Genomic DNA, 12,910 nt, shown 5'->3' with positions numbered 1-12,910 from the left:
CACTGATGCACTAAAGTAGACATGACAATTAAAACAAAGTATTGATTGTCATTTCATAGTGTGTGTTTGAGGCGTGTATTTTTAATTTCCATAACCAATTTTTTTAACAGATATCAGTGGACAACATGCTGATCTTGAAGCATAGAAACAAAATATCAATCAGATACTAATACCAGTGTCAGTATCGATACTTGTACTGATACTTATAATTGGATCGATCTATCCACATCTGTGAGATATTTTACACCCACTATAGCAAACCTATATATATTATACTTATAAACGTTCCTACAAAAGATCTAATCGTTACATGTCAAGGGAGTGGTTTTGTGTGACAGTAGAAAAAGTCACCACAAGAGGGCAGCACGCAGATATCAATCTATGTGCGCTTCTTCCAGTCAGTCCTGCTGAACAGACCTGTTGTAGCGCACGATCTGATATCCTTGTGTTGGTGTTGTTCCCAGATCATCATACTAAATGTTGTTCCAGGATCAACATTGCAAGTGACCAATCAGAATGTTGTGACGTCATACTTTTGCGACTTCGGGAAAAACCGGCGTAAAACAAAAAACTTTACTTAAGCTGCGTGAAACCGCCTCTGTCCACCGATCAACGGACCCTGACCCTAACCCTAACCATAACCCTTTTATAAACGGTAAGCAGAATTGATATTGTCCTTGCAACATTGGAATTTCATAAATGCACGAATGGCTTGGCACGCAAAAGAATAACGTCACAACAATGTGATTGGTCACTTGCAATGTTGATCCTGGAACAACATTTTCATGATGGTCTGGGAACAACACCAACACGAGGATATCAGATCATCCCTGTTGTAGTGGTCCAGCTTCATCAGCAGGAAATGTGGATTTAAAGGCATATTTTAGTTATGACGGCAGAGTAAGGTAAACACACTTTCCGTCCCTGTCATATAAACACACATAGAAACTCAGTACCTGGCCACTTTATTAGGTAGTTTGCTGTTGCATGGTTAGACTCCCTGTTGCCATCAGCACTGGCTTGATTCTTTGTGGCACAGATTCAACAAGGAGCTGAAAACATTACTCTGTCAGCAGGTTGTTCATGATGTGACTCTCCCTTTCCACTACATCCCAAATATCCTCTACTGGACTGGGATCTGTTGACTGAGGAGGCCATGAAGTGGGGGAAAAAAATCCAAAGGACAAGTCGTGCAAGACAATAGAAAAAGTCACCACAAGATGGCAGCAAGCACAAAATGACATGTTCGGCTGTGTGTGTGTGTGTGTGTGTGTGTGTGTGTGTGTGTGTGTGTGTGTGTGTGTGTGTGTGTGTGTGTAGATTTGGTGGCATTAAGTGTAATATTTAAAACATGAAGATGGTTTATTTGAATCCAGAAGTTAATCTAATCTGAAGAACTCCAAAAACGACGACAAACACCAGAGATGTGAAAGCTCGCTCTGTCATAGAAAACTTTATTCCATGTTTTATAAATTAACACTTGAAATCATCATGTTGTCACGATGACAGACACAGACTTAACACATCCAGCATATAAATGAAAATCTCTGGCAAGAGCAGAAAAATGAGAGTGCACGTAGGGCTGATGTACAAAGGTGTTGTTTTGGGAGTTTTTTTTAATGAAGAAAAAGTTGGTTGAAGAGTCAAAACTTCCTTTTTAATCGGTTTTTATATTTCCGCTCCGCCTTCTCCGTATGACAGATTATTTAGAACATGTGAAAGACTTCATTTTGTGCCACGCTTCCTAAAAGAGCAATACACCTGAAATTGCATTTCTTTCTACATGCAGATATATCCACTTAAAATGAATCTGAGTTCTATTTTCAATCAGTTTGGTGTGTAACAAGTATTAATGTCACACGATGCTTGGTTACATTTAAACTATGGCCTCTTACCTTACCCAATATAAGCTAGCTGTACCTTAGTTTAGTGTCAGGACTGTCACCTGACATGAAGTAATCTTAAATAAATAATTTCTTATTTAGATTTATCCAGTTCCAGTTGGATAAACAGTAAAACAGTGAATGACAGTAAAATATTGTAATACAGCTTCTTAACTGAAATATTACTGCCTGTGTTGGTGTTTACTTCATCAGAGTGAGAGAAAAAAAAAAGCAGCAGAAACATTCAGATGTAAAATGTCAGATAAGTCAGAGGCCGTGGTGAGATTCCCCTGAGCGAGATGGCAGCAGCAGACGTGCATCTCGCTGGCCTGGATGCTGCATCTACGTGCATCGATCTGGAAAATGAGCAGTTAGCACCTCTAAGTTACGACAAGGCAGGCGGCTGATCCGTTTGAGAAAATGGCTTAATTCAAACATACGCACTCGTGTCAAATATTGTGAAAAATAGTGATTATGATGATATTCAATGTTTAAATATTATAGTTTAATATTTTACTGTTGCAGTGTTTCTCTGTAAAGGAGAGGATTCAAAACATAGTGTCAACTCTGGGAAGGAGTTTTTCTTTGAGATATGCCTTTCCCAAAACAAATAGTTTTAACACAGTGCTGATCACTGTCAAGGGAAGAAAAGGAGAAATTAGAAAAGAAAACCTTCAAATGACTTCAAATAGAAACAGATCTGTACAGCACCAAATGCTCCTAGAGAGGAATGCAGACAGCGTGAGGAAAGCCAAGCGCACTTCTGATGCTCATAGTAAACCTCATTTAAGCTCGACTATCAGCTGTAAGGTTACAGAGGCTGTTTTGATTGCATGAATACTGCTCTTCAGTTTTGGATTAACAGAAAAGAGATCGATAAAACACTTTAAATGTTAACTAAGTAGTCTAACTACCAATGCATCGAGCAGTAAAGGTGGCACCACCGCTCTAAAAATCTCAAAGAGTCTTCCAGCTAATTGTTGAAGAGGATCCTCTCTGAACCCCCTCAAAAGGCCAGAGATGATCCTCCAAAGTGCTCAAAGAGTGTATAAATCTTTTATCCTCCATGTGCTTTATATTCATGAGTCTGGGTTTTCTATGCACGCTGCTGAAAACGGTGCTTCTCACACATTACTGACATTCTCCAGCCCGTTGCGGCAGTCGTCATCTGGCAGGATGAAGCGGATGTGCCGGCTCTTCTCCCAGCCGCGGCGGATCTGCCCGAGCCGGTGGCCCACGCAGGGCAGGAAGAGGGCCACGCGGCCCAGCAGCACCGCGAGGGGGAGAATGAGGACCAGGAGGAAGGTGGGAGGCATGTAGAAGTAGTACTGGGCCGAGAGGAAGGCGCGGTTCCAGCCGAAGATGAGGGTGTGGAGGGTAGCCATGGATAAGGCGCAGTAGCCGAGTGTGGACTGCAGGAGACAGAATAAAGGGGATAATACCTTTAATAAAATCTTACAACACTGATTGAATTTTTTTAGCTTCCTTGTGTTGACAATTAAAAAAATGCAATATTAAAATCGCTGTTTCCATCATAGATTTAAAAATGAGCTACATTTTAGTTAGCACACTTTCTAATCGAACTCTACTGGTTCTACTGGAAGTTTCTTCCTGTCAAAGGCGAATTTTTCCTCCCCAATGTTGCCAACTGCTTACTTATATGGTGGTCGTCTGACTGTTGGTGTTTTCTCTCTGTTATTGCAGGTCTTTACCTTACTTAATATAAAGCGCCTTGAAGCAAATGTTGTGATTTGGTGCTATATAAATAAACTTGAATTGAACATTTGCGTATACCTTTTAAAGGTATATACAGTATATACCTTTCAGCATTCATGATGCCTTTACAGACGTCCAAGCTGCCAATCAAATAGGCACTGAAACACTGCCATACCATCAGTCATGCAGGCTTTTGAACAGAGTGCTGATAAAAAGCCGGGTAGTTCTGCTTTGTATAAAAGAGCTTAGGTCCTGAGACAGCAGCAGCATTTCTGAATCATGTTAACATACGAGTTCCTCCTTGTTTGACAGAGCTTTAAAGTGTTTCTGAGCTCATGCATTCATTTCAATGACAGACACGTGTCTGTTTTATTGCAGTGCCTCCCGAGGGCCAAAGGATCACAGGCATTAATAAATGATTTGTCCCTCACATACAGAGACTCTGTAGATGATGAGATATTCAAGGACTTCATAAATTTATGTTAAGGGATATTATTCTAAATTATTCTTGTTCCACAATTCGTAGATGCAGTTTCTTCGCAGAATAATGACACTCTGCCAACCTTTACTTCTAATAAGCTGTTTTTAGTCGCACTCATGTTGATGACCTGTTGCCAGTGAACCTAATTAGTTGCAAAAAACATAATAGATTTATTGAGGCTGAAACTTTTTACAAGGGATATCCCTGAAATTTAAATCTAATTCAATTCAAAAGCAAATACGTAAAAGAAAAAGAGTGGTGGGATGGTCGGCAACAAAGACTCATGTAGCAGTAAGGGTTAGGCTGACACTAGAGGCTGTTTTTGACCGTAAAACTCATCGTGCAAGGGCAGACGGGAGGGTGGGGGGTCGTCAGAGAGCCAAAGCCAACAGCCAAAGGCGGCTGCAGGTTTCTGCTATGAATCCTTCCACAGGTTCAGCAACAGAAACAGTGCTCTCCAAGTGCTCCTGTAGTCAGCTCAGCTCGAGGTGAATTAAACACCAAGTGAGTTGCAATGGCAAGAGATGAATAATTTTCTATTTATATCATGTGACGTCCTGCAAACTTCAAAGTTTGCTTGAGTTTATCCTCACTGCTGAAAGCAAAGACAAATTTATGGAAACATGCAGGTCAGGGTGGTCTTCATTCGGTGCTTAAACACACAAACACACATACTAAAAATTAAACCATAAAAAACACATTATTTTTAAACCCAGAACATTTTATTTGCATCACCTAAAACAGTGATTCCCAAAGTGTGGCCAGCCCTGGTGGACTGTAACGGTACTGCAGGCAAGCCACATTAATAACAAACAGTCCCGATCAAAAGATGTTTTCAATAAATTGCATGCTCAAAAATATGTTTTGTCTCACTCCCATTTCTTCTAGTTGCATGTGAAGCTCTACTTGGAACCTTGTTGAGATTCAACCATGCAAAATATAATTTTTTGCCATTTTTCAAGTGCTCTTAAACTTTTGATCGGGACTGAAAGTCAAAATTCCTTATGCATAGGTTTATTTGTTTGTTTTTTTGTGCAAAATTAACATAAAGGCTGCCATGATCCATTGTAACACTGTTATCTTACAGCTAATTTGCATCTGCAATCCCTTGGCAGGTTACATATTTACATACATTTATTTATTTAAAAAAAGGGAATTTAAACTGGTAATAGGAGGTGGTTAGCCTGACTCATTACTATGACCTAAATTTACTGCTCTTATATTGAAGTTAGTGTCCCAGTGGCAGGTGGGTCACACATTGGGCTTAACAATTTGCATATGCCTGGGTAACAGCAGCAACTTATAAATGGACTGGTTTACATATAGCATTTTTCTGCTCTACCCGAGAACTCAGTGTACTTTACATCTAAAGCACCTAAAATATTAGCCAGCTGAGAACTGATATAGCAACTCAATGCCACCACAATTGACTATATAATTTATATAAATTAAACACCTAGATCACTCAACGGTTCCTTAACTGTCCAAGAGCGCCCACACTGAAGCAGAAACTAAAAATAGACCCCAAAAACAGGGTTCTGGATACTTTGACAGTTGCTAGCTCTGACAGTGTTTATGCATTTATAAAAAAAAAAAAAAAGGAGAGAGAGAAAAAAAACAAAAACAAACTAATTGTGCACCCATGCTGTTGACAACAAGTCTAGAAGTGCTTTAATCGCACAAACTGTTGACATGTGACTAATCTAAAGGCCACCGAATTAAAGGAAGATGAAATGGGAAAAGTGGCACAAACAGACTTCACGTCCTGGAAAACTGGAGGCCATTGGGGGGGGGGGGGGGTTAAGGAGAGGAGGAAGTGTGCGTACAAACTGAGTCACAACCCTCCTAACGGCTTTGTCACAGCACAAGTTTAACAGCAAATCTGGGGCAGCTGCGGGACTGCAAACACTAAGAGTCAGTGTTTGTATATGTGTCTTACTGCCACACATTCACTATGTGGTGTAAGAGACACAGCGTGCATCTGTCTGCACATCAGAGTGACGCCTGTCTGTTCGTATGCGTGCGACTCAAACGTCCTGCCTGTCTCCAACGTCTTTGACCATCATCCTACAAGCACGGAGAACAAAACCATTTGACAGCACATGCTAGCATGAAGTATCTGGCTGAAGTACAGTGGGGCAAAAAAGTATTTAGTCAGCCACCGATTGTGCAAGTTCCCCCGCCTAAAATGATGACAGAGGTCAGTAATTTGCACCAGAGGTACACTTCAACTGTGAGAGACAGAATGTGAAAAAAAAAAAAAATCCATGAATCCACATGGTAGGATTTGTAAAGAATTTATTCGTAAATCAGGGTGGAAAATAAGTATTTGGTCAATAACAAAAATACAACTCAATACTTTGTAACATAACCTTTGTTGGCAATAACAGAGGTCAAACGTTTACTATAGGTCTTTACCAGGTTTGCACACACAGTAGCTGGTATTTTGGCCCATTCTTCCATGCAGATCTTCTCGAGAGCAGTGATGTTTTGGGGCTGTCGCCGAGCAACACGGACTTTCAACTCCCGCCACAGATTTTCTATGGGGTTGAGGTCTGGAGACCGGCTAGGCCACTCCAGGACTTTCAAATGCTTCTTACGGAGCCACTCCTTTGTTGCCCGGGCGGTGTGTTTTGGATCATTGTCATGTTGGAAGACCCAGCCTCGTTTCATCTTCAAAGTTCTCACTGATGGAAGGAGGTTTTGGCTCAAAATCTCACGATACATGGCCCCATTCATTCTGTCCTTAACACGGATCAGTCGTCCTGTCCCCTTGGCAGAAAAACAGCCCCATAGCATGATGTTTCCACCCCCATGCTTCACAGTAGGTATGGTGTTCTTGGGATGCAACTCAGTATTCTTCTTCCTCCAAACACGACGAGTTGAGTTTATACCAAAAAGTTCTACTTTGGTTTCATCTGACCACATGACATTCTCCCAATCCTCTGCTGTATCATCCATGTGCTCTCTGGCAAACTTCAGACGGGCCTGGACATGCACTGGCTTCAGCAGCGGAACACGTCTGGCACTGCGGGATTTGATTCCCTGCCGTTGTAGTGTGTTACTGATGGTGACCTTTGTTACTTTGGTCCCAGCTCTCTGCAGGTCATTCACCAGGTCCCCCCGTGTGGTTCTGGGATCTTTGCTCACCGTTCTCATGATCATTTTGACCCCACGGGATGAGATCTTGCGTGGAGCCCCAGATCGAGGGAGATTATCAGTGGTCTTGTATGTCTTCCATTTTCTGATGATTGCTCCCACAGTTGATTTTTTCACACCAAGCTGCTTGCCTATTGTAGATTCACTCTTCCCAGTCTGGTGCAGGTCTACAATACTTTTCCTGGTGTCCTTCGAAAGCTGTTTGGTCTTGGCCATGGCGGAGTTTGGAGTCTGACTGTTTGAGGCTGTGGACAGGTGTCTTTTATACAGATGATGAGTTCAAACAGGTGCCATTCATACAGGTAACGTGTGGGGGACAGAAAAGCTTCTTACAGAAGACGTTACAGGTCTGTGAGAGCCAGAGATTCTCCTTGTTTGAGGTGACCAAATACTTATTTTCCACCCTGATTTACGAATAAATTCTTTACAAATCCTACCATGTGGATTCATGGATTTTTTTTTTCACATTCTGTCTCTCACAGTTGAAGTGTACCTCTGGTGCAAATTACTGACCTCTGTCATCATTTTAAGTGGGGGAACTTGCACAATCGGTGGCTGACTAAATACTTTTTTGCCCCACTGTATGTGTGGGTGCGTACCTGAACGAAGGTGAACTCCCTCCAGTTGACAGTGTTGGCCACTGAGGGCAGCGAGGTGACAGCCAGCAGAGAGAGCAGCCCGAGAGCCATGATGCCCACGGACAGGTACAGCTCCATCCTCCAAACTTCCTCCCCAACCCACGAATCTGGGTGGCCAGCATTCACCTGCGTAACAAGCAACATTGATAGACATGCAGTCAATGCAAGGGTAACAGCAACATATTCAAGAGCATGACAAAAATGTGAAACTGACAACTGCCTTTTCAGATCCTTTAACTCTCAAGTGCTAAAGAAGTGTTGAAGAAAAGCACTTAAAAAGACGGTACAAACACCCTTCAACCATGTTCTGATTGCTGATGTTGCATAGTTTGTCCATTAGGGGGCGCTTTGTAACTTGCCACAAACAGAGCAACCAGCCTACCTGGGCAGATAATAACCGAGTAATCAATGACTATCTGTTATTATAAATAAATAAGGAGGTTTATGAATGTTTCGTGTGTTAGAGCCCTGACTTTAGCTCAGGAGATGAAGCTTAAGGTTACGAGGAAGATTACATCTTATTAAGATGCAGATGGTGTCACTTCTTTTGCATTTTCATTTCTTTGGTGAAGAGGACTCCTCGTCCAACAATAAAGCGTAGGCCTGATGTAAGATGCAGACACAAATTTAAATGTCCCCTCTTCAGCACAAAATGCCTATGAGTTCCCTTCTCCTCTGCCTTGGGCATATTTGGCTAGAGACTAGCACAAAGGGAGACGTCTTTCCTGGTCATTGTATTCAAATGTGATGGGGGAACATTGTTGCTTCCACAAACCGCACACCCACTGCTATGTATTTTAACAGATTAAATATAAGTTTACCAGAATACATCCGTTTGTTGGAAAATTTAATTACAGACTATGTATATTTATTCTGTATATATATGTATATTATATTTATTCTGTCCTGTTTGTTAGACTCATGGAACGTCTGAACCGACACCTCTCTTCTTCTTCATCCAACCTGTTCATAGGCCTTGTTGATCAGCTGGAAGCGGGCGGACTTCCTCATGGGAAGACACAGGCTATAAATCGCATGTAGAACTGCACACAGGAAGCTGCACAGTCCAAACTGCTTCCTCTGGATCAACCAATGGTCCAGCCAGTTAGGAAAGCGGTTGTACTTGGTGCCCCACCACAGCTGGAGGAAGGCGGCAATCAAACCGGGCAGGTAGACCAGTGATAACATCACCAAGGCGACACATGGGAAAGTGATATTCACAATCTCAATGGGCAACTTGTATAAATTGTTCTTCTTCGCAGTCACATAGGGATGCAAGACATCACGGACGGAGTTATACAGGTAGAAGAAGACAAAGAGGGCCAGAGCGCAGATGATGGGGGTGCGCCAAGATGGAAACAGATACAGCGGGAGGTTTTCGATCTCTAGTGAAGAGGAGAGGAGGCCCATGTCAACAGGGATGAAGCCCATCCTGCGGCAAAGCTGCATCACAGAGCTCTTGGCATTTTGATCGTCACTGCAGAGGAAAACCTGGAGAAAAAGACGACATAAAGACAAACATGTTTAGAGGCTAGAAACCGATTTCATTTGAAACCGCATATACCACCAGACCTCCATGAATGCGAATAGTCTTAGAGTGGTGATGACGTCCCCTACCTGTCGGCTCCCATCCCGTGGTCCTGCCTGTAGCGTCCAGGCTGATATGGTATTAAACCCCTTGACCACATAACTCTCAGGAAATAGATCAGCCAGCTGTTGGGCATTGGAAGGCCCTTCTTGCTTGATTTGCAAACCGTTGCTGACATCCACGAGAGTCTTTCCAGCTAGTGCTGGCTTCAGGTGGACCAATGTAGAGTGGTGCTCAGGGTACACGGCAACAAAGAGCAAGTCTGCTTGGTTTGCAGCCTCCATCTGCGAGGTCACCTGACGGACAAAGACAGAAACGTTCACGCTCGATATCAAAACTTTCCCTTATATTTAGCTTGTTTCATTAGTTGATTTCCTAGTATTGTTAAATACAGCCTGGTCAAATATTAGTAAAACGTAGCATAGCATAGACCTCTGCCTACAGTATTTACACTAAGCATCTCCTTGACCCTAATACATATTTGGCTCTAAAAACATACCTCTGAACGCGACAGATAAATTGTATGTTTGAATTAAAACCCTGTAGCTCACCGCTGTCAGTCTCAGTCGAATGCTTTGCACAGTTCCCATTAACCACAAACTATGTTTACTGAAAACCGCCATGAAAGAAAACCAAAAAAAACCCTCCAAAAAGCTTTATTGGGATTATTTGAATTTCAAACTCAAATAAGCCAGGAAGTCCTTTCTTGCAGCTTGCAAATGAATAAACAGGCAGTAATAATATATGATATTACAGTTCTGTTTAAAACTCTTCACCAGACCTTCTTGTAGTTATTAAAAGCAGTCTTAAGCAAGAGTTCTCCAGATTTTCTGAATGTCTATCAAACCCTTTCTTTGGACACTGGTTTGACAAAATCGATGATATTATGAATTTAAAGAAGTTTAAAAAGCATCTGAATGGCAACAACTTCATTTGACAGCAATGATCCCAAACACAGTGCTAAACAATGCTTGAAAAGAGGAACATACAATTGAACACAACAGTCATGGTCTCGTGTCACGGTTTGGGTGAGACATGAGACCATGGCTAAATGGATCTACTGTAATTTTAGTCAGTGCTGTTTTTGGCAGTGCAACAATAACGTCTATGACAATCATGGAGTGTCTCCCCAGACCTCAACATCATTGAAGCAGTGTGGGATCACCTTGACAGTGAGCAGATGAAAAGGTAGCCAACATCCAAAGAAGAGCCTTGAAAGTCCTTAAAGAAGGGGGGGGGGGGGGGGGGGGGGGGGGTGTAGCATTACTAGGATGAATGTATGTGTGTGGTTTTTAAGTGTGCTTTGACCATGTATTAAACACTCCATGTGGCAAAGGAGTATATAATTACATACACGTCTTACTTAAATTCCCAAGTGCTATTTCTGACCCTATATTCATACATGAGCTTTTAAGGCAATGTTAAAGGTTATTCAGCTGTTACACATTTTCATCACATGGCTTGACTCCAAAGAAGAATTGACCCTTAGATTTTTTTTTTTCCCCCCCTGTGGCTTCGAGGTGCCTATACTGAGCTGAAAACACACTAGTAAAAGGCTCCACACTGGTGACAGTAGTGGAAGTGGATCTAGTCAAATAGTGTGTGAGACCTAACATTGACATGAGACCATAACTCGAGCAATCTTATGGATTTTAGTCAGCAATTTTTTGGCAGAGCAACAATAAAGTTTACAACATAGCCCAACTCTAACTTCCAGATCCTATAAAAGACAGGTTGATTACTGAGCATGAATTCTAGGAGGCACTAACACTAAATTAGCGAAACAAATGATAAGGGGATATTGGACCTTGGTGCAGCCTTTCATCTCAATTTAAGCCAACCTTTTTCTGATTGGCTGCCCTTCACTAACAGAGGGGTTTTAACAGCAGCTGAGTGGGGCTTTCTGCTCACACCCCATAAGAGTAAAGACAACTGTGTTAAAATGAGCCTTGAGAGAAGACTTAAATTGAAGCTGTTGGCTGAGAGGGATTACTTGAACGCATTTGATAGAAGCCATTGTAAGCATGTGAAAAACATAACAATAGCACTCTCTGTTCCTCATCCATATTTGTATGCCTGTGGTGAAGACACCTTAAAAAATGATTCAAGCTGCAGATGGGAACTTAATCAGGGGCTGACAAGAAGTCATCTTGTGGTGCAAATGTATTGTGGCGCAGGCTGATGGATTGACTGCTGTATGCTCCTCCCATACTGCCTCTCATCTTCTTCTCTCAATCAACTGAGATTATCTAGTAGCTATGTTTATGAGGTAAAGCAACAACATCCATTATCACTGCTGGGGGAAAAGTCAAAGGAATGTATAATTACCACCAGAGGGACGGAAACAAAAACACCAATTACACTGTGAGTGTGAACGTGAGTGTCAGTGTCGCTGCATATGTCACCTCCGCCTCTTCGGGGAACAGAGCCGTGAAGCGCGCGGGGGTTCGGCTGCCCACCACAACCTGATAGCCGGAGGCCACCAGCCTTCTGGCCAGAGAGCGGGAGAAGTCGCCGGTGCCCAGGATGCCAATCAACAGGGTGCTGGGCATCATCATGGAGGCTTCAAGGTGTCTGGAGCCCCCAGCTCTTTCTCGGATTAAAGGCCTCGCCATATCATCAGGCATAGTGCACTGACAAACCAGCAGAGAGAGCAGCAGATGAGACCTAAAACAAACACGAATCTTAATAACAGAGTTACAACAGGTTGAATTTAACGGTAGCTTTCTAGCTGCACCTTTGCAGAGCACAGATGTCTAATACCCATTATCTGTGAATCTCAGCTGGCATGTCCTAGATCCACAACTCTGCACTATCAAAGCAAAGTTACTGTCCAATAATAGCGTAAATGGATGTTATGGCAGCCCAAATATAGCAACTGCGAATTTTGCTGCTACTCCTGGACACGCTGACTAAAAAAAATTAATTAAAAACAAAACAATCACAAACATTTAACCCAGGAAGCTTTCACTTTAATTATTTCAACTTTACTGAAACACGTTTGATGGGATTATCTCACGCGGAAGGATTCGAGAAAAATATGAAAACACACTTTGAAGCACTTTAATAATCACCTAATGATCACAGTGATACATGCCGAATTTATTTTAAAAAGCCAATACTTAAGAGGCTGTCTCGATTAATGGTGTATCTTTTGCTAAAAGTGGTTCGGAGAACGATAAGAACTTAAACAGACTGAAATCCGCACAGACTCTGGCATGAAAACGGAAAAGAGGATAGAAAGCTACTTTGCTTGATGCCCTTGAGTCAACTCGGGGAAACTTTGTCTCCGAAGAAAGTTACACAAGCCAACGCAGGCAAAACGAAGACGAGCATTTTGGTAAAATAACAGCTTGTCTGACATAATACATCGTCTGTGAATACTTACAGGCACACTGTTTACTCGCGTGTAGGTGTTCAGGCTCCACGCTTCCACAGAGCTTTC

At 42.2% G+C, this 12,910-nt stretch overlaps 1 protein-coding gene across 1 annotated transcript; it reads right to left on the bottom strand.

Moving 5' to 3' along the window:
- Positions 1-1,445: 1,445 nt before the first annotated feature.
- On the bottom strand, positions 1,446-12,910 carry LOC146608616 (metalloreductase STEAP3-like). Its single transcript, XM_085347236.1, has 6 exons — positions 12,854-12,910; positions 11,871-12,132; positions 9,495-9,761; positions 8,841-9,368; positions 7,839-8,003; positions 1,446-3,295 (listed from the first exon to the last, which is right to left on the bottom strand). The coding sequence occupies exons 2-6, from the start codon at positions 12,090-12,092 to the stop codon at positions 3,008-3,010; spliced, it is 1,470 nt and encodes a 489-aa protein (XP_085203362.1). The 5' UTR covers positions 12,093-12,132; positions 12,854-12,910; the 3' UTR covers positions 1,446-3,007.

Source organism: Diplotaxodon limnothrissa, linkage group LG23 (genome assembly GCF_057381915.1).
Source record: "Diplotaxodon limnothrissa isolate DT_005_m linkage group LG23, D_limnothrissa_male_GT1.1, whole genome shotgun sequence".
In the NCBI taxonomy this organism is placed as follows: Eukaryota; Metazoa; Chordata; class Actinopteri; order Cichliformes; family Cichlidae; genus Diplotaxodon; species Diplotaxodon limnothrissa.
This window is presented reverse-complemented; position numbering and strand designations above follow the sequence as displayed.